Source organism: Typopeltis vanoorti, chromosome 6, assembly GCF_054136105.1.
Source record: "Typopeltis vanoorti isolate ZY-2024b chromosome 6, IOZ_Tvanoo_1.0, whole genome shotgun sequence".
NCBI lineage: Eukaryota > Metazoa > Arthropoda > Arachnida > Uropygi > Thelyphonidae > Typopeltis > Typopeltis vanoorti.
In genome coordinates this window covers 98,540,037-98,563,011 of record NC_143554.1, presented here as the reverse complement: position 1 = coordinate 98,563,011, position 22,975 = coordinate 98,540,037, and the positions used below count along the sequence as shown (strand labels likewise).

At 37.0% G+C, this 22,975-nt stretch overlaps 1 protein-coding gene across 4 annotated transcripts in view; it reads left to right on the top strand.

The window, feature by feature from the left end:
- Positions 1-22,975, top strand: part of nej (CREB binding protein nejire) — a 481,376-nt gene that overhangs the window by 147,985 nt on the left and 310,416 nt on the right. For all 4 annotated transcript variants that reach the window (XM_090394332.1, XM_090394330.1, XM_090394331.1 and 1 more), the window contains one exon: positions 4,261-4,416. In XM_090394332.1, coding sequence (XP_090250458.1) covers positions 4,261-4,416 — 156 coding nt within the window. The remainder of the gene's footprint in view (positions 1-4,260; positions 4,417-22,975) is intronic.

Genomic DNA, 22,975 nt, shown 5'->3' with positions numbered 1-22,975 from the left:
AATAGAATAGGCAAAGCTAAATCGGCATTTATGGAAATAAAGAAAATTTTAATAAACAAGAACACTAAAATAGGCATTAGAATTGGAATAGTTAAAGCAACAGTTTGGAGTATTGCAAGTTATGGAAGTGAGTCGTGGACACTCAGAAAGAGAGATATAGAAAGAATTAATGCATTGGAAATGTGGTGTTATAGAAAGATGGAAAAGATTAGCTATACAGAAAGAATATAAAATCAAGAAGTTTTAAGACTAGTTGGGATGGAAAGAACACTGCTAAAGAATATTACGCAAAGAAAGACTAGATTTGCAGGACATCTTCTGAGAGGTTCTTCGGGACACCTGACAAGAACTATATTACAAGGGAAGGTTGAGGATATGAGAAGACATGGAAGACCAACTAGAGAGTGGTTTAATGACATCGTGGAATGGACTGGTTTAAGAATGACGGAAGCGACAGACAGAGAGAAATGGAGAAGAGCTGCTCACCTGCTGCAATCCTCTTGCTAGAGGATGCTACCGGATGACGTATTTCTGGTATTTTTAATCCTTAGAATTACATCTCAGCCTCCCACCCATGAAACATATGGGTTGGGAGGCTGAGAAGTAATTCTAAGGATTAAATTCTTGTAGATAACCATGAGTAAGCATTATCAAATATGATCAGCTTACTGTAGGTGATAAGTGTGATATCTAATATATGAGGCTACTATTGTAAGACATGACATGCAACCTAGAGTTTTTCTTGTGCAAAATATGAACACTGTTTATCAATAATATATATCAGTTCATATTTTTGAAGACAATGCATGTGTACTTATTTATTCTTTTGTCTCTTCATTTGTACACTTTTGTCATTATCCTGTCTGAATTAATAAAATTTTTTATTCATCATCATCATCATCATCAAATTCCTGCCATGTACCCTCAAGGGGTGTACAGGATATGATAGTACTACATGAAAAATTTACATCATTACTAACTTCCTATCTATAATTTTCCTCCATATCAGTCAGTTACATGTCAAGACTCCAACATTATCAGATCTTATATTTCTATCATCTAAGGCACTTTGTACCGTATCAATCCACCTATATCTTGGTCTTCCTCTGGGTCGTTTTCCTGCCAAGCTGGCAGAGAACGCTTGTTTTGCTAATCTTCCCTCTCCCATTCTACTTAAGTGAGCATACCACCTAAGATTAGCTCTACTAATGCATTCCTGGATGCTGAAAATATCAAGTTCTTTCCTAATATCCTTGTTTTTAATATAATATTGCCATTGATGCGATCTGTTCACGCCTCTAATCGTTCTCAGGACTCTCATATTTGCGGTCTCTAGTCTTTGGTCAAGTGTTTTACTTCTGACCCAGCTCTCAGATCCATAAGTTAAAATTGGCTTGAATACTGTCTTATATACAGCTAATTTAGTGTTCTGACTAATTTCTCTCTTATTCCATATGAATTTATTCAATTGACTTCCTACCATACCAGCTTCTGTTGATTCTGTTGTCTATTTCTATATTTAATTTACCATCTTCAGTAAAAATCGTGTCTAAGTAGCCGAAATGTTTTACTTGTTCTTCCACAGGTTCTCCATTCACAACACAGTTGACATTTGCAACGATTCTGCCTATTTTCATTGTCTTTGTCTTTTTATTGCTGACCTTCATACCATATCTATTACAACAGTTATTCAATTTAGTCAGGGAATCTTGCAAACTTGTAGTGGATTTATTTAGAAGTATAACATCGTCCGCATAAAGCAAAGAGCTGACATTAACATCTCCAATTTTGATATCATGTTTAATACCACTTTTCTTCATAATGTGATCCATATAGATAATGAATAACAGAGGGGATTATGTACATCCTTGTCTCACACCAGATTTAACATTAAACCATCTTCCTGCATACTTCTTTGAATTCTAACTGCTGACTTACAACTCAAATAAAGACTAAGTATTGCTCGTTATAATGCCTCATCGACACCATATAACTGTAGCATATTGAATAGCTTCTCTCTTGGCACTTTGTCGTATGCCTTTTCCAAATCGACAAAACTTAAATAAATACATATCTTTGTTATATTCCCATTATTTCTCTACTATTTCTCATAAAGTAAAGATCTGATCCTGACAACCTCTATTTGACATGAATCCAGCTTGCTCTTCACCAAGCTTTTCTTCCACAATTCTTCTCAACCGTTTCTCAAGTATACTTGCATATATCTTACCAGGAACACTCAGTAGGGATATACCTCTGTAATTCTCACATTCAGTTTTATTTCCCTTTTTATATATGGGTACTATGAGAGCTCTACTCCAATCATCAGGAATTCATCCCTCTGTCCAGGCTTTCTGAACTATGCAGTGTAGCCACTGTAAGACTTTAATACCACCATACTTCAGCATTTCTGGTCGAACATCATCTACTCCTGCTGCCTTTCCACATTTCAAGCCTTTGATGGCTTTTTCTACTTCAAGTATGGATATGTATTTCTGAATGCATGCCTGGTCAGTGTTTTTTATCACTGTGCTGTCATCACTGCTCGTTTCATTTAGCAAATTTTCAAAGTAATTACTCCATACTTCAAGGATATCTTTTTCTTCTGCTTTCATGTCACCTTTATCATCTCTAACTCCTTTTACAGCACTCTTTCCTCCATTTCTAAGCTTCTTCAATAACCTCCAGAATATTTTGCCACCTTCTTGATATTTATTTTCTATATTCTTGCCAAAGTCCTCTCATGACTTTTGTTTAGCTAGTTTTACACAGTGTTTAGCATTCTTGCATTTGTCTCTGTATTCTCTAAAGCACAAGCTGATTTATTTGCCAGGAACTTTTGATATGCTTTCTTCTTTTCCTTCACTGCCTCTTTAACTTTCTTCAAGGCTTGCCACTGAATCTCCAAGGTTTGGTTCCTGTTCTCAAACTCTTCTTTTTCCTTCAATAATCTTTGTGTATTTTAGTTTACAGTTCACATCTGAGAGCTGCTCAACTTTTATTTGCTTTAAAACTTTCTTACATGTCATTCTTTTCAATATGAAATTCAATTTTATCCTGCTCAAGACTAAATAGTGATCACTTCCAATTTCAAATCCTCTGTACACTCTGGTGTCCTGCAACAGGGAGAAAACATCACTATCAACAATAACATAGTCAATGAGACTTTTCTTATTCTTTGCGTCTTCTCTCCATTTGTGCATATTTTTATGTTGGAACATGGTGTTAGTAATAACCAGTCCATCTCCTGAGCAGAAATCCAACAGATATTTGTCATTATTATTAGCTTTGCTCTTTTCTCCAAATTTTCCCAAAACATTTTTGTATGTCTGACAATCACTTCCTACTCTGCTGTTTAGATCCCCAAGAAGGACCAACTTTTCCTTTTTCATTGTGTCAGTAGCTTTCGCCAGAGCATCAAAAAATTCCTCCACTTCTACCTTAGTAGAACCCTCTGTGGGATCATAGGCACAAATAAGTCTCTTTGTCTAGTTCCCCATTCTGATATTTGCCCAAATCACTCTACTTGACACTGCCTGCCATTCAAGAAGATTAGCCTCGTATTTTGTGTTGAATACTATGGCTACTCCTTCTTTTCCTTGATTTACATAGCCTGAACATAACATTTTGTATTTATTGCTTAGAAAGATCTCACCAGTTTTTGTCTTTTTTGTTTCAGTCATCCCTATTATGTCGATCTGGTACTTATCTAATTCCTCAGCTAGCTCCATTTCTTTGCCATTCAGGTTTCTTATGTTGATAGTACTGATCTTTAACTCTGGTGATGTTGAGTTGGGATGTGTTTTCATGTTTGTTCCAGTAGGTGACTTTTCGCTATTCGCTCTGGTTCCCTGGCGAAAACAACAGGGGGGGGGGGGGGGGGCCTTGTTTAACTTGGCGACGTCCCAGCCATCATGAAATTTTGTCATGTTGTACCATCATTTTGTATTTGGAATTTTTAAAATTTTTTATTTGGAATACTTAAAAAATTAACACTGTAATTATTGACTATGGGCATGGCCAAGATTGTACACATTTCAAAATGGTGCACATTAAAGTTCCCTTTGATTAATGAAATTAGATAAAATTTTTGAAATAGGAACACGTCTCTTGTTGTGAATAACTGTTGTATTACTGAAAGAAATGGATGCTTCATTGGTGTATTTGTTATAACTATCCAATGTATTAAATGCTAATATGGAATGAATTTGCATATATTCTTTAGTGAGTTTCATTAAAAGCTTTTGTTTTCTTATCTAGCTGCAGCTGTGCAGCAAAGTCAACCAAGCCAAGGACCAGCACCTGCTGATATGCAACGGGCATATGCTGCTTTAGGACTCCCCTATAATGCTGCTCCGGGAAATTCAAATGTGAATCAAGTATTGCAGAGAACTCAAGCAGTTGGAGTTCCTCATGGTAAGATTTGCTGAATTTTTAGTAATATTTCTCTCTCTCTCTCTCTTCCTCCATTAATTTGGGATTTGAATTTCTGTAAGCAGAACCTTATATTCTAACAGACCCATCATCATCAATTTCCTGATATGTATCCTCAAGGGGTGTACATGCCACTGACAGCACTACATGATTAAGTTTACATTATTATTAATCTCCTGTCCACAATTTTTCTCCAAATTAGTCTATTACTTGTAGCCACTCCATTATGTTATATCTAACACTTCATGCTTTTAAGGAACCTTATGACTGAATCAATCGGCATACACCTTGGTCTTCCTCTGGGTCTCTTTTCTTGCTATCTTGACATTAAACACCTGTTTTGCTAACTTTTTCTCTCGTGTTCTGTTTAAGTGATCTATGCAAATGGTCATGAAGTTTTTATGAAAGATAGGTCTAGTAAACACAATTTATTAGATTTACATGTACACAGACACAAAAACAATGTCCAAAAATTATGGTTACAAATAAAACAAATTATATTGGTTATAAAAGTTTCATTTTTTTTAAATAAGAAAATGACTTTTCAGTTCCACCTTAGATCAGCTCTGCTTATTCATTATTGAATGCTAACAATGTCAATTCCTTTATAATATCTTCATTTTAATATGATTCTGCCATTGATATCATATGTTCACTCTCCTAATTTTTCTCAGAACTCTCATATCTGTGATCTCTAGTCTTTATTTATAACTTTTTCTCAAGTGCTTTATTTCTGACCCAACTTTCAGATCCATAACTTAAATAGTTTGAACACTGTTTTATATACTGCTGGTTTGATGTTTTGACTAATTTCTCTCTTATTCCATATAAATTTATTCAGTTGGCTACCCATCATACCCGTTTTGATTATTCTGTTGTCTATTTACAGATTTAACGTGCCATCTTTACTAAAAACTGCCTTCTTCTGTTGCATCAGTCTTTATGACTGGTAGCTCCGCAGCATTTCCTTCCATTCTTCTCTTCTGTTTGCTTTTCTCTTTATTTCATAGTATGTTTTTAGTCCAGTGCTTTGTTTTATTTGATCCAAGTATCGTTTCCTTGGTCTTCATCTTTTCCCTTTGATTTTGCCTTCCATTATTCTTCTCGTCAGACTTTCATATCGTAAGATATGTCCAGTCCATCTGTCTCTTCTTGTTATTAATATCTTTATCAGTGTTCTGGGTTCATTTACTTCCTTAAGCTCTTGCTTAGATTTTTTGTCTGTCCATTTCATCTTTTGCATTCGTTTCCAATACCACATTTCAAATGCCTCCAGTTTTCTAATATCTTCTGTTCCCATTGTCCATGTTTCGCTGCCATAAAGTGCTATACTTCATACATAAGTTTTTAGAAGTTTTTTCCTTAGTTGTAGACTTAAGTTTTTTTGTAGTACCTTTTCCATTTTATTGAATTGGATTTTTGCTATGCCTATTCTTATCTTTGTCTTCTTTTGATCTTCCTTCCTCATTTATTGTACTCTCTAGGGATTTGTAATTCTTTACTTGTTTTATCTCTTTCCCATTTAATTTAATTTTCTTTATGATCTTTGGTTTCTTGCTTGCCAGTAGGATTTTGATTTTTTCAGCATTTATTTTCATGTCATATTTGTTTAATATTTCATATGTTGTTTTGATTAACTTTTTTTAATCTCTTCTGCTGTTGGCTATGAATGCAATATCATCTGCAAATCTGAGGCAAAATATCTCCTCTCCACCAATCTTTATGCCGCTGCTTGTCTTTTCTTTAACTTCTCTGATGGCATTTTCAATATATATGTTGAAGAGCAAGGATAATAATATGCACCCTTGTCTCACTCCACATCTAATATGTACAGTTTCTTCCTTATTATTTGTTCTTATGTATCCCATTTGTCTTACATATATATGTTTGATCACTCTTCTATCATTATGGTCATATAGATACAGAATATATAGATACATAGCATGTGATCTTAGCTACTTCATCCACATCACCAGCATGTTTAAGTCAAGATCTCTTCATCATCTTCGTTGCCTATCTTTTCTCATTTTTGCATCATCAGCAAACAAGTGGATATTTCATGAAATTATTCCACTTTCATTATTGTACAAATTAAACAATAGAACACTGAGTACTGAGCTTTGAGGTACACCACTGGTCCCCTCCATAAACCATTCTTTGATATCTATCCATCAGGCACACTAATTCAAATCATCAATTTCAGATTCATTCCCATTTGCTCTAATTTATGCAACAGCTTTATTCAAATGCATTTGCAAAGCCCAGCAGTATCACTGAGTATGCATTTCCTTTTTCCAACTCAACTGTTACTTTATTATAGAAAGTAAGTAAAATATTAAGGCAAGAACTACCCCTGAACCATGTTGCCCCTTATAAATTATCTTATCTATCTACCCAGTCCTGAATTCTAATTTTTATCAACTCTTTTTCAAAACTTTAACCACTACTCCTGATATACTGATTGGCCTATAATTTGTTATTTCTGTCTTGGAGCTTCCTTTATGCAGTGGGATTATTTTCCCTCTTTCCACTTTATTGGAACTTGACCAGAACTAAGGCTTAAACAGCATGGTCAGAATAGATGCTAATTCTCTTGCACATTTTTCTAACGAATGGGCTGGTATGCCATCTAGCATTATGGCAGTGTTTACATTAAGGTTCTGGATGATAAGTGCTTCTATTTCTTCCATCTCTTGTCTTTCATCACTCAGTGACACATCTTGGCATTGCAGTATCACAACCAAAATGGTACACTTTTGCTAAATGATCACTTAGTAACTCAACTATTTGATTTGCTTCTGTTACTCCCCTATCATCAATGCTTTTCTAAAGTCATCCATCCATAGTTATTCCTCCTTTTAACTGCCAAGTAGCAAAAGAACTCTTTAGGATTTCTTTTGGATTCATCACCTAGTTTCCTCATAATTAGCTTTGGCCTTCCTTACCATACATGTCACCTCCTTGCCCATACCTTGTACTGCTCATGGGTATGCCGATCACCTTTTACTTTATACCCTCTCTCCACAAGCTTTTCTTTATCTGCAACTCCTGCTTAATAATGCTATTCATCCATCTTACTCCTACTTGATTTATCCTCCTGGCTCTGGGTATACAGTCTGATACTGCTTTCATTAAACCTCCCTTGACAACCTCCCATGTACTATCAACATCTCTCTCTCTCTCTCCCTCCCCTCCAAATTCTCATGCCATGGCACTGTCGAAAACTGACTTCTCAGCTTGCCTTAATCACCAGCTTTGTAATTACATTTACACCCTTTCTTAATAGAAAATTCTGCATGTCTGACAATCTCATTGGATATGGTCATAGTATAACAGAATATATCAATAACCAATTTAGCCATGCTGTCTCCACTTCGGGAAAGCAATCATGTGGTCTTGACCTGTGAGATTGTCAGATGTGCATAATTACCTAGAAAATCCCATTGAGTCAGCTGTTAATAGTATGAAGATCAATAATCTCTGTGAATGGAATTAAATGTCAGAAAGTAAACTGTACACAGAATGGGCTAATTCCTTCCTTCCTTCCTTGTCACCATTCCTTCTCCCAATCTGTCTCTGTAGTTAAAATCCATCATAGTAATTACTTGACCTGCACTCATCATTTTATGTATCCTAATGCCAGAAGTATTTGGAATAATGTTGAGAAGTTTTTGGCATTGGTTAGTATAACTTGGCCAAAAATTATAGGAATAGTGAGACTTGGTTGACTAAGGATGATATAATCATAGGGATAGAATGTAAGGGATACAGTATTTTCAGGGAGGACAGAATGGTGGGATGGGTTTTGCTAATGATAGCTGAAGAACTGAAGCCAAAAAGAGCGAGAGGCATGCAGAGGGCAGTTCTTTGAGACTTTTTATGAGATAGAGATCAACAAGGTGAAATATATAACTGGTTGCTGCTATAATCCAAGGGATATAATAGAGAATGTAGATGGTATGCATTGGCAAATTTGCATGATGAGTGCAGGTCAAGTAATTACTATGATGGGTTTTAACTATGGAGACATAGATTGGAGAAAGAATGGTGACAAGGAAGGAAGAAAATGTAGTTTTATATGGTTGTTAAGGGTAATTACCTGAGTCAGCATGTAATGGAAGGGACAAGAGGTTGAAGAGCGTTGAATCTGGTCATAGCATCACAGAATATATCAATAACCAATTTAGCCACACTGTCTCCACTTGGGGAAAATATTCGTGTGATCTTGACCCGAGAGATTGTCAGACGTGCAGAATTATCTAGCCAATCCCATTTCCTGTTTTTGACCATTTACTATATCCTTTATCAATACATGTTCTAAATGCCATGTGCCCAACTCTTAAAAAAATATAAAAAATACATTGCGTTTAATATATATAAAACATAAAAAATTATATTAAAACTATAGTTACCTTCTTTTTTTTCTTTTTCTTTTTTTATGCTCTCTCACACACACATTCATAAATATTGGGTGGAATATATTCTACCATTAATTACAGTATATTTGCAAAGGCAGAAGTTAACATATTGCAGTCAGAGTATGAACAGACATAACACAAAACTTGGTAAATCTTATCGTGTCAAGTCAAAATGCATATCTTCTATTAATCAAGTGTTTTCAGTTTTAATGGAAGTTCTCTAAAGGGAAACAGCGACAATAGATTTCCTTGCACACAGCCACACAAGAAAATGCCAACTCATACCTGCATTTTCAACTACTTCGTTTGAGTTTCTTTTTAAAGCAGACATTAAAAATGTGAATGATGTTATCTCATAAGCATCAACTTTTTAAACAGAAAAAAACTATTTTGGTTTGTCTCTGCATTTTACTTGACCTGGGCATAGGAATATAATACTCTGTAATGGACACCATGGTTTTGTGGAGGGTGGTTCTTGCCTTAGTAATTTGATTACTTTTTTGTAATAAAGTGACAAAGAGTTGGATAAGGGAAATGGCTACTCAGCGATATTGCTGAACATTTCAAATCATTTAACAAGATTCCACATAGAACTATGTTGCGTAAATTGGAGCAAATTGGGATGGATATGAATCTAGTGAGTTGGATTAAAGGGTAGCTGATGGAAGATATTTAAGTGTTTTATGGAGAGATTGAGCCCAGAAGAAAGCAAGTGACTAGTGGTGTACCCAGTACTTGGTCCTTTTTTTGTTTAATTTGTATATCAATGATACAGAAAATGATTTGGTAGGAAATATTCAGTTGTTTGCTGATGATGATGCTAAACTGGGAAGAGCAATGGTAAATAAAGGTGATGTAAAGATCCTGCAGAAAGACCTGATTAGACTAGCATTATGGGCAAAGGTAAATGACTATCAATTTAATGCGATGCACTTTGTGAAGAAGAGTACACAAACTTTGTACTATATCGATGGAACTGAATTGCAGGAAGCTAATGAGGCCAGGGACTTGGGGATGATTGTGAACAGAGAATTGAAGTTTAGAAGGAATATTGCAAAGGTAACCAAAACTGCACATCAGATTTCATGGTCATTGCAGAACACACTGATAAGCAGGGATAGAGAAGTTATTGTTTCCTTGTATAATTATGGGAGTAATAGAATAAGGGAATAAAGACAATGGGTATGAAAAGAGTTTTAATCATAACAGGGAACTTTAATTATCCAAACATTGATTGGGCAGCAGAAAAATGTCATGAGAAGAATGAAACTGAATTTATTGAGCTGCAGTGAGAACTTTCTCAAGTAGCATATGACAGGAGGAACTCGAGGTCAAAGAGTGTTAGATTTGATTCTAGCATCAGAGGGTGTTTCAGTTAAAGATGCTACTATTCTGCATCTGGTTGGTGACAGTGATCATGTAGTTCATAAACTTAGTCACTTGGGAAGTGACTAAGTTTATGAATGTTCCATTCAGGAAAAGTTACATGATGAGCTATACATGATGAGTATACTGGGTTCAGTGCAATGGAATCGGTTGCTAGATGGGAAAAATTTAAAAAAAATACTTAAATGATGCAATATCAGAATGTGTCTCGAGAGTTCAAAGAATAAATAGGGCAGGAGCCAAATGGATGTGTAATCTTATCAAGCAAGAGATTTGTAAGAAAAGGATGATGTGGAAAGAATACAGTGTGCATAAGGATGATTGCTGTTATGAAAATTATAAGCAGCAGGCCAGAAGAGTTGCAACTGTTGTACGGAAAGCTAAGTCTGAGTGTGAAAAGAAAATGGCTCTACAAGCTAAAGATAATCCCAAATAATTCTATTCATGTGCTGCAAGTAAAAGAAATAATGAATATGAAAGAATAACTCTGCTGAATGCAGATGGCATTGAAGGTGACAGATGCAGAAGAGGCTGTTCAACTAATGAGTGCCCATTTTGCTAAAAGCTCTCAACCTGGTGTATGCAACACCAGGTTGAGAGCTTCAAGTTCACTGGTATCTCTTCTCTGGATGAAGAAACTCAGGTGCATGAAGAGGAGGTATTAGAACTGTTGCACAAATTGAATAAGAATTTAGCAATAGGGACTGATGGGGTATCAGCATGGGTGCTAAGAGTGTTCAGCTGAACACTATTCCTTTAACCAGGCTATGTAATTTGAGTCTCAGAACAGAGAAAATTCCAGAGGAGTGGAAAGAGTGTATGGTAATCCCATTGCACAAGGGTGGTGCAAGGACTGAGGTATCCAACTATCGACCAAACACTATTTCATGAGTTGGTAGTGAAGATTTTGGGAAAGTTGGTTAGGGCTTGCATTCAGAAATGGGTTTACAGAGAATTTCTACTTACATTGAACAGCATGGATTTACTAAGGGAAGGTCATGTTTTAGCAACTTGCTCACATTCTATAATGTTACCATTGAGTTAGACAAGGGGAATGGATACACCATGATACTTTGGATATTGCTAAGGCTTTTGACAGAATACAGAATGGAAGACTATTGCATAGATTGGAGAATATGGGTTTAGATTATAAATTATTAATGAGGTTAACAGGATGGCTGACTGATAGATATCAAAAGGTGGTATATGGGGGTGGATGTGAGACTGCAAGATTCAAGATAAATAGTGGTGTACCACAAGGGTCAGTCCTTGGTCCACTGTTATTCAGTCTGTATATTAATGACATTGGCTGATATGCAGTACTTGCAGAATTTCAATTAGGCTGGAATTGTGTGCATGCAAAAATATTTGTCATTTCAGTATCAGTAAATGTAAAGTCGTACTTTGCCATGATTAGATATCCAATGTTGTATTGGTGGGATTATGCTAGAAGAAACTGATCATGCTAGGGATCTTGGAGTGTTAATATATAGGAAGTTGAAGTTCAGGGGCCATGTAGCAAAGTTTGCAATTCAGCCCTCGATGAGAACTCCGATTATTGTGCACAGATCTGGTCTCCATTGTGATGCTGATACAGTGAAGAGTGTTAAAAATGATACCAGGATTGTGGAATACTGATTATGAAGATAGATTGAGAATTTGTAGACTGTAGATACTAGCAAACAGGAGAAAGAGGGGGGGGTGATGTGATTGACTTTCAAACTTAGAGTCATAGAGGATTTCAGTTTATGGAATTTTTTATTTTATTGGGTGCAGAAAGGACAGCAGGGCATCCTTGGAAAATGAGAATGAATTCTGCTAATAAGGGGGTGAGATCTAGATTTTTCTCTCATTGAGTGATGCATGATTATAATGCATTGCCAGTGGATATTGTGTGTGCAAGCAGTGTGAATGAATTCAAGAACAAGTATGACAGCTGGTGTGTGTAGTATGTGACATCCCTCGATGAGTCCCTGACTCCTTGGAGGTCTCGCTTATTAATAATACTCATAAGGCCACATCTGGATTACTGGATTCTGTGAGAGTGAAGGATCAGAATAGATTGATCGTCTGGGCTTCAAAAACTAGCTAATATACGAAAAAGAGGAGACACGAAAGAAGCATTTAAGTTATTAAACAGGTTTTATAGGATTGAAACAAGACTTTTCTGTACATGACAAGAAAGGAGAGAACAAGAGGTCACAAGTGTAAATTATGTAAGAGTGTGGTTAGCATGTTAGGAATAGATTTTTTCTGTGGAGAGTGGTAAATAGGTGCAGTGGTGTCAGAGTTTATTGTTGTAAGTGCTTCATTACTGAATGAGTTTAAAAAGGTATGGTAGCTATTGTGTGAATAAAGGCTAGCGTGTCAATATAAAGGTTTCTCACGATGAGTTTTCTTTCTCCATCGAGATACCTGTATAATAACAACTGTTAGTTCCATAAACACAGAGAATAGCTTTCTATCTAAATCTTCAATCAAAAAAAACCATAAATGATAAGAGTAAAAGATGAATTTAACTTCTCAATAGGAACTTGAATAATCAAAATTCCACAAAAAACAAGTTATATTTAATATTTTTGTTTATATTTTTCTTTATTTCTTAAAGAGAATCATTCACAACTTTCCCCTTTTATACATTCCATTTTTGCTCTCTCACACACACACACACACACACCAATTTATTTGTTTCATATCATATCACATTAGATCATACACTGTATTTTTGAATGATGTCATGACAGCAGGTATCACAGATAGCAGTTTTTCCAGTAATGATGGACTTGGATATGTTTGTGGTTCAGTGAAGTTTCTTTTCAACTTGATGACTATTTCATGCACTTAATATTTAAAAAAAAATAAAAATCTACAGCTATTGTAATTCTAATGATATAAGAAGGTACCGTATTTTCCAGTGTCTAAGACGCACTTTTTACCTTAAAAATTCATCTTAAAAATGGGGTGCGTCTTATATAATGAAGATAAAGATTGTTTCCTCTTTTCAAAGTCATACGCACTCCCTTTTATGTTCCAAGATCTTTGTAGGCAGTTAATGGTGCAATCAAATTGATGCGTGACCTTCACATGACTTCTAGCGCGTCATTGACTAAGAACGGGGAGTTCCTATTTAAGTTTGTCTGTCTCTGACTTGAGGATTCGGAGATAATTGAGATGTAATTTTACTTTTTAAGTGATCAGCATTTCCACCAACTAGCCCTACCTGGTGAGATGACTGTGGATCTTACTTCAGTGATATGAGAGCTAGAATTTGAGTTTTCTAATCTTAGATGTCAGCCACTGAGCTCTTTGATAAAATATATCAAAATCTTGATCTGATAATGTCTGAGTTCCACAAGCATTTTGATTCATAAATGTTTTCTGATTAGGCATATTCAATATTGATTTATTCTTAGAGGGATTAGAAGTTTACTTCTCTCTTTTTATAAAGAGAGATTGCAGGTATCATTGTAGTGACCTTTTGATAGTAATACTTTTTATCCTATCTGAATGTGGAGCAATGAATCTATTAGGGTGATTGATATCGACATATAAATTACAGGAGATATTCTCTACAACTCTGTGTGGTCCTGAAGCTTTACCACCCAAGCTGCTTCTTTTCCTTTTATCTCTCTAGTCATGTATTAAGACTTATTTAATACTACTGTTTTCAGATGAAGCTTTACTTTCTTCTTCTATTTAGTGCCCGAGATGTATTAAACCTCTGTACCATATCCCTTAAAAATTGACCAGTCTTGGTATCTCGCATTAGGATTAAGATATGATATCTGAAGGAAAAAAGGAACCAAAATCATACAATGCAAACATGAGTTTTTCTCTCTGATACTGCTGTGTATAGCAGACCAAAGAGAGAGAATAAGGCTGTAGGAGGGTGTAAATTCCTATCTTTTGCCTTAGATAGGCTTGAGAGAATCAGTTTCAATTTGTTCATTCTCTCACAGTTTTAGATTGGCCTCAATGTAAGTACGTTGAGGCCAATATGGAGTTGTGAATGTTTTCTTGTTATTCAGAACCTTATAAACTTGTAGAAGCAATTCTGATGGTTTGGATCTTTGTTAGTCAAGAATGACTTCGGCAACCATATCTACAAATGATGTTGTGCCCAAAACACTGAGCTAAATTTTATGCCATCTTCTTCATGCATTCTCCTGAGGATGTTGATGCTTTTTACCTGGTAAAAGAGCAGAATGCTGGTTTCACCAGGATATTGCTCACATTTCTTTTTCTAGATCATCTTTCTCCCAGCCATTCTCAGCCTTGTATCCTATTATTATTGTACAAGCACTTCCATGGAGTCCGAAGGCTCATGGTGGGAGACCCAAACTATCCATACAATCTATCATACCTCTCCTTCAACCCATTAACCAACAAAGCACTTACCACTGATTGTGGCAACCCATTTCTCTCATTCACAACTCTAAAAAATCAAAGCAAAAAATTAGTCCTCATGCCCCAACTAACCACACCTTTATTCAACTTCCAGGTATGACCTCTTGTTCTGGCCCTTCTCAAGTGCTGAAACATTTCCCTTGCAACAATCCTATAAAACCTTCAAGTAACTTAAAGAGGGGATGTGATAGAAACATTTTTCTCCTATCAGCCAACTTCTGCAGTCAACACATCCTCAATCTATCCTCATATGGAACATCCCACAGACCACTCACCATCTTGGTTGCTTGCCTCTGAATCTTCTCTACAGCTTCCTCATCCAGAAGAAACCCAGGAATCTAGACTTGAGCAGTTACCAGATATGGATGTATCGAGACCTTATAAAGTAGAATAACAACTTTGTTATCTCTGCTTGTTAGTTTGTTCTTCAATAGCCAAGTAATCGTATGAACTAGTTGAGAAACCTTAGCAACATGTCCTCTTAAACTTTAACTCTCTGTCTACCACCATCCCTAAATCTCTAGCTTCATCTATTTCCTGCACTTCCTCGATATGGTACACTGCTTATAATCTATTTATCCCCAAATGCATAACTTTACATTTCTCCACATTAAACTGATAGCCATTATCATTTGCCTATATTGACAGTCTGTTCAAATTGTCCTGAAAGTGCTCCACATTGTCTTGATTAACTATTACTTTACCTAATTTTGCAACATCAGCAAACAACTGAATATTTCCTTTCAGGTTATTTTCTATATCATTTATGTACCAAGTAAACAGTAGTAGTCCCAGCACTTAACTTTGCAGCACACCACTAGTCACCTGCTTTTGCCTCAATTCTGCCCCTCCATATACCACTTTTTAATATCTGTACAGCAGCCACCCTCTTATCCACTTAACCAGTGTCGTATCCATCTCCATTTGTTCTAATTTGCATAACAGATTTCCATGTGATATTCTGTCAAATGTCTTTTGCAGAATCATTGTGTAGCCGTTTCATTTATCCAACTCAGCTGTCACTCTGTTATAAGTTAGTATATTACTAAATCATGACTGACTTTTAACAAAGCCATGTTGCCAATTTTTCTGGTACTTTTACCACTCCTGAGATACTGATTGGTCTATAATTTGCTACTGCGGTCTTAGAACCTCCCTTATGCAAGGGAATTATTCTGCCCTCTTTCCACTCCCGTGGAACTCTACCAGAGCTGAGACTTAAAGAGCCTTGTCAGAGGCATTGTTAGTTCCCTTGCACATTCTTGCAAAAACCCGAGCTGATATCCTATCAGAATCTCCAGTAACATTCATTCACTTGGATGATATACTTGCTAAGTGGTCACTCAGTAACTCAACTATTTTCTGTGACCATCTGCACTCGCTCATTAAAGTTAGTCTTCCATAGTTATTCTTCCTCTTACTTGCCACATGATAAAAGAACTCTTTGGGATTTCCTTTGGCCTGCTCTGCTATTTTCTTCTTGTAATCTGATTTTGCCTTGTACTGTTCATTAGTTTGCTGGTCGCCTTTCTCCTTATATACTCTTCACATCATTTTCTTTTCTGCAGCTCATGCTTAATGATATTACTCATCCATCTAACTCCTACTTGATTAACAATCCTTACCTTAGGTATACGAGGTGTGGCTATTGAAGAACGAGACTGGTTGTAAAAATGTGGTTTATTATTACAATTGTGCAACTTAATTGCTATCCCCTTCAACATACTCCCCTCCTCTATCTATATGCCGTTACATATGAATTTTCCATTGTTGTAAGCAGTGCTGCAAGTCATCAGGTGTTTATCTGCTTCAGTAGCTCTGCCGTTTTCTCCTTTACCTTATCCACTGACTGAAAATGGTGCCCTTCAATGTGAATTTCAATTTTGGAAAAAGGTAAAAATCGCACGGAGGTAAGTCCGGTGAGTAAGGTGGATGATCCAACACTGGGATCTTCTTATCAGCCAGATACTACTTTACAGACAGTGCACTATGGGCTGGAGTGTTGTCCTGATGGAGAATCCAAGTGTTGTTCTTCTACAGATCAGGTCTCTTCCTCACTCGTTCTCTCAGCTTTGCTAGAACCTCAAGGTAATAACGTTGGTTAACTGTCTGACCCTCAGTTACCCATTCAACCATTACCATGGCATTGATATATATATTAAAAAAAAAAAAAAAAAAAAAAAAAAAATCAGCATTGCCTTCAGTCATCTTTAACATTTTTTCGACCTTCAGCAAAGCGTTTGTGCCATTCAAGCATTCGCCCACATGACATTACATTATCACCTTACACCTCCTGCAACAGTTTCAAAAACTTGGTTGGCGATTTCTTCAATTTCACAAGGAATTTGAGATTAATGCACTGCTCGAGTTTAATGAGAAAACGGCAGTGCTACTGAAGCAGATAACACACCTGATGACTTGCAGCACTGATTCCAACAATAGAAAATTCATATGCAACGGTGTATAGATAGAGAAGGGGAGTATGTTGAAAGGGATAACAATTAAGTTGCAATTGTAATAATAAACCACATTTTTGCAACCAGTCTCATTATTTAATAGCCACACCTCGTACAATTTAATATTGCTTCCTGTAGATGCCCTTTAACTATCTCCCATGTACTATTAATATCCTTACCCTGCAGTGTTTTATGCAGTGGCACAGATTTAAGCTCCCTCCTAAGCTTGTCGTAATCACCTGCCTTATAGTTGCAATAATACCCCTTCTTGACAGAATATTCCTCATGTTTTACAATCTCCCAAGTCAAGACTGCATGGTCACTTTCGCTGATTGAAGGCAATGCAGCCACTTCGTTATGGATAGCTCTTTTGATCTTGTGACCAGGACCAATACTCTCACTACCCTAGTCCCCTCCATCAAATGCTGCCTCAAGTAATTATCTCTCAGTATGTGTATAGATTCTATTTCTTTCTTGCCATGCTATCTTTTCTCCTTCCAGTCAATATCTCCATAGTCAAAGTCCCCCATAATAATTACTTGACCTGCACTTATTGTACTAATTTGCTGATGCATGTCTTTCAAAGCAACAACCAAGTGTATATTTTGTACTGACCTTGATATCACACCGGACTGCTTCAAATGAACAGCAACCATCCTGCTTATCTCATTTTTTTTTTTTTTTGGCTGCAATTCATCTGCTATCATTAGCAATGTCCCTTCCTCCCCTATCTTATCTTCTCTGTCTTCCTTGAAAATACTAAACCCATCATATTCTATCCCTGTAACTACATTATCTGCTGTTAGCCAAGTTTCAGTAATGCCTATAACTTTTGGGGAGGTTGCACTAACCAATGCCAAAAACTTCTCCCTCTTGTTCCTGATACTTCTGGCATTAGTTTATAGAAAATGAAGCATTCCTTTAGGACCTCTATGGTACCAATAGACGCTCAGCTGAAAATTTCTGATCCTTATTCAAGCTTTGGTTTTCTAACAAATGTGCCAAGGCAGTGCAAGCTAAAAATGCATACACTTCTTGTTCAGCTTATGTTGTTGCCTGTAACAACTTGGAGCAGGGGGGGGAATTCACAACCTTGTGAATTCCCAGCATTAATTGAATGGTGAGAGGATAGGGAGCCATCCATCTCTCTCTCTCTCTCTCTCTCTCTCTCTCTCTCTCTCTCTCTCTCTCACACACACACACACACACAGTGTGCATCCAGTCAAAAAGCTGGCAATCCAACTACAGAAGTCTTGGGTCAGACTGAATGATGGTAGTTTGCTTAGTAAGCCTTTGTGCCAGACCTGGTCAAAGGCTTTGGAGATATCAGGTGCAATCACTTGAGATTCGCCAAACTTCTGCATGGCAGTTTTTGTCCAGAGATGGGTGACATGTGAGCAAATCTGTTGATCGGCAGCAACGGATCCATACTGGTGGTTGTTGGTTGTTTATTAGGTGGGTATCTTCAAGGTAGTGTAGGAGTTGGGAATTGATTATTTTTTCCATTACTTTTGACAGGACTGAGGAAAGCAAGATACGGCAGTGACTTGTCACTCTTCTTGGGAATGGGCTGAATATAGGCATATTTCCAGTTTTTAGGATAGATTCCAGTGGAGTAAGAGAGTATATATAGGTTACATAGGATAGTTCTGGTGCACAAACTTTCAGGACAATTGGAGAAATGGCATCAGGGCAAGGAGACTTTATTTGTGTCTAATTGGTTAGCCGAGTGGTTAGCTTATCCACTCTCCAGCCAAAAGGCTGCAGGTTTGAATCCTGCTATGGGCATGGATTTGTGATTGTCTGTGAAGATACTAGTGGTCATGGTTGGCGTAGATTATAAAGGTCATTGCGGTTGGTGGAGCTGGAGAGTTGTAAAGTAGGTACCACTCCCTTGATGAGTCTTTGGACTCCCTGAAGGTGTTATGTAATAATAATTTAGACAGTATTTTTCTGATCTCATCCTGGCAAAAGGAAATAGGGGGCATTGTATGTTGGGTGTCTGGAATGTTTGGGAGACATTTACCATTGTCAGTCATGCATGCATTGGAAGCAAAGTGTGAAGCCAGAAGATTGGCTTTTTCTATGGGTGATGATGCAATAGAGCCATCTGAGTATGATAAGGGTGGGAATAGTGTTGGGCAGAAGTTACGGCCAATTGTTTTGGCGAGAGACCAAAATGCTCAGCTTCCGTTTGGACAGGCTGCTAGTTTCCTGCTTTTTGCTCTTTCGAACTCTGTTTTGGAAGCATTGATTTGTTTTTTTGCATCTATCTCGGGCTTTGATATAAGCTCTAAAGGAGGATGAGGTTCTTGATTTCATCCAGTTTGGTATGTCTGGTGTTTCATCTGTACAGCCTTGGCACATCTTTTGGAGAACCAGGGTTTAGTTAGGGAATGGCAGTTCAGAGTACTGTGTGGAATGATTGTTTCCATGCAGGTGAGGATTACTTTAGTAATAAGTTCAGTGCATATATTTGGGTTGGAAGGCTGGAAGCAATAGTTCAACCATGGGAATGTGGCATAAAAGTTGCAGAGGCTGTCCCACTTGGCACTGTTATAATGCCAAACTACTTTTGTGTGGGAGTGTCTGTGTGAGCGTTGTTGCATGCGGGAGGAGATGAGCACTAGACTGTGGTCAGAATTACTTTCACTGTGTATTTGGAGGGGTCATTGGTGAGGCAGAGATTGGTGTTTGGGGAGGGGTTTGGGTTATCTGGTATTCTGGTTGGCATCTGAACAAGTTGTGCAAGGTCATTAATGATGGCAAATATTTCAACATCTCTGCCTGCAAGATCTGTACAACTGGAGGAGGAAAGCCAGCTAGTGTTGTGGACATTAAAATCTCCTAGGAGGATAATTTTGCTGTTGGGAAAGTGGGATTGGAGAAAGTCAATTTTTAAGCAGAAGAAATTAAAGGGCTCAGAGTGGTTGGTTGTGTTGGGAGTGCAATAGAGACAGCAAATGAATTTGACTGAGTGTGGAAGGGATATTTTCAACCAAAGAAGGTCAAAGTGGGTGATTCTAGGTTGGATGTTCTCTGGCAAGCTATGTCAGAGTGATGTATGCGCAGACACCACCCTTGGAACGAAAGTTGTTAAAGAGTGAGTAGTTTGGAAGGTTGAGATAAATAGTGCTGGGGGAGGTGAGATTTGAGTTTCTGCCAGAAAGAGTATGTGGAGTTTCGTAGATTGAAGGTGGTAGTGGACACTATTAAGGTAGGAGTTTAGGCCACGGATGTTGGTGAAGTGGATGTGTAGGGTTTTGTGAGTCATATGTTTGACTGCAAGGGTCTTGCACATTTCCTATGCAGTGCCTGCTTGTGACATCACTTGGTTTTTGCACCAGTTTAACTTGTCTGTAGTCGATGATCCAACTGTTGTCACCATTTTGACATTTTTCTTCGAGTTGTTTTCGAAGCTGGCATCTTTGTTCCCTTTTTGCAAATGATAAATCTGGTCGAGCACATGTGCACAATTGGGGACACGTGTCTTTGAACCTGTTGTTGATTGCTGTTATTAGTTTTGGTATTTGTTTGTTGGCGTGTTGCAAGTCACTTTTACTAGGTGTGGAAAGTTCGTTCGTTCCATCCTTTCTTTAATTTATAGGCCTAAAATGATGGCACCTGATGATATTCTTATCATTGATGTTGCATTCTTCAGCTAGTTTTTTAATGTTCTCTTTTAATGATTTTCCATATTTTCTCGGAAAGTTCAAAATGACGCTGCTGAATTTTTTGTTTTTGGCCTCCAAGTCTTTTACCATTGATGCGATTAGATCGCAGAATTCATTCATAGGCAAAGGTGAGCTTGCATTGCGCTGATTGTCAATTTGTTCAAGTTTAGCTTCCACTGCACATATTTTGGAGGTAAAAGTTTCATTTAAAGCATTGATGTGCTGTTCGAGGTTTTCGAAGTGTTTACCTATGTTCAGAAGTTGTTTTACCGAAGGGAGGCAAGACATAGCAAACAGAAGAACAGCTGGTTAAGTTCGTTAAGTAGCTTTTGCACAGATTCGTCTATTTTGGCGCACGAAGCATGCAACCAATGGCAACAGAACTCGCAGAATATACCCTTTTTTTTTTTCTATCTGTAACACCAGTTTTGCAGCTGCGGCAGGTAATAGGTTTGTCGGCAGCGATCGCTGGCACTGTGCTGGCAAGACACGGGTTGCTCGTTCGCCTTTGGCTTTTGTTGCCCATCTTTGCTGCTTACTAGGCATAGTGAGCACTTACACATGGCTGATTTAGAATTGGAAAGATAGCTGATTTAATGCACTATAAATACTTTCAGGTTGTGCAAAAATATTCTGCTCCTCAGTACTCACTGTTAAGGTTTCCGTTTGATGATTAATTTAGATGAAAAACACTCACAAATGCACCAATCTTGCCTTCTGGTCACTTACAATGCCACAAAGTAAAACTTCTGCCCTACTGCGTTTCCACTCATCTTATCCTTATGGAACAATAGTAACATCTAAAGATAAGGCAGACCTTGGCATAAGTTTTTCCTTCAGTTCTTGTTTAGATGATTAAGGCAAATCTTCTCTTACTATTCCACAAGCCACTCATAGTATATGTTCTCTGATTTTTCATCAGAAGGACACCAAAAAAATATCCAGTTACATTGATATTAGTAAGTTCCCAGCCTAACCATTCACTAGATGAGCATGACAGTTTACATGTTATCATACACATCATCTGGCATCTATCTAACAGCATGGAAGAAAAAAAATCCAGCCTGTTTCTAAAAAAAAAAAAAAAAAAAAAAAAAAAAATCAACCATCAGTGTATCATCCCATTGCCCTGAACTCATGAAAGTGGTCAACAACCAGATTCTTTGCTGCTTACAGACATATTGCTTAATTAGCAATCATTAATATGGATTCTTTCATTCTTATTCTTTTGGACCATGCTAACCTTATCTATTTTTGGATAGGAAAAATCTGGAGAAATTCGTGTTTACTCTTGATTTTTTTTGTCCTTCTCACCATGCTGCCATCTTATTGTCTTCCTCCTTTTCTGAGTAGATTACCAACTTCCTCTCTGGGTTGTTCACTGCATATCATAATAGATAGTTTCCTCTCATTTGATTTTTCCATCAATGCATAAGTATTCCAAGGCTGCATGTTTTCGACTCTTCCTCTTATACATCAGTGATAATTTTCTCACTAACATCTAATCCTATTTCTACCCTTGCTTATATTCTTTATCTTTATACATTATTTCTTGATAAACTTTGATAAGTCCAAAATGCTATAGCTCTGGTGCAAATCTCAAGTACTATCTCTAGTTTTTGTCCAGCTAAGATCATGGATTTATATTGCTCTGAAGGACTGAAGTCAATTCTTATATCAAATTTCCCTGGAAGATGGGTATTACATGCTGGACAGATTAATGCTTTTTCAAATTCTCTTAAACCATAACTGAGTTCAGCCCTAGATTTTGTTCATAATAATGTTCCAGTTGAGTTACTCTCTCCTTTGCTTTGCTTGATATGAATTCTTGATACATTATTTCTTGATAAACTTGATAAGACCAAAATGCTATAGCTCTGGTGCAAATCTCAAGTACTATCTCTGGTTTTTGTCCAGCTAAGATCATGGACTTATATTACTCTGAAGGATTCAAGTCAATTCTTATTATATCAAATTTCCCTGGAAGATGGGTATTTATTTATTTATGGGTATTCTTTATCTTTTACAAAACCTTAGTGCTCAGATGATTCAAGTTTACATGATATTGAATAGCCAATGCCTTAACACTGATTCTCTAGCCATTCTCAAATGAGAAGAAGATAATTTAATGAATTTTAGTTCTGTTGGAACACATTCCTGTTTTCTTTCCCAAAATAAAGACCATGTTTCAATTTCCAAT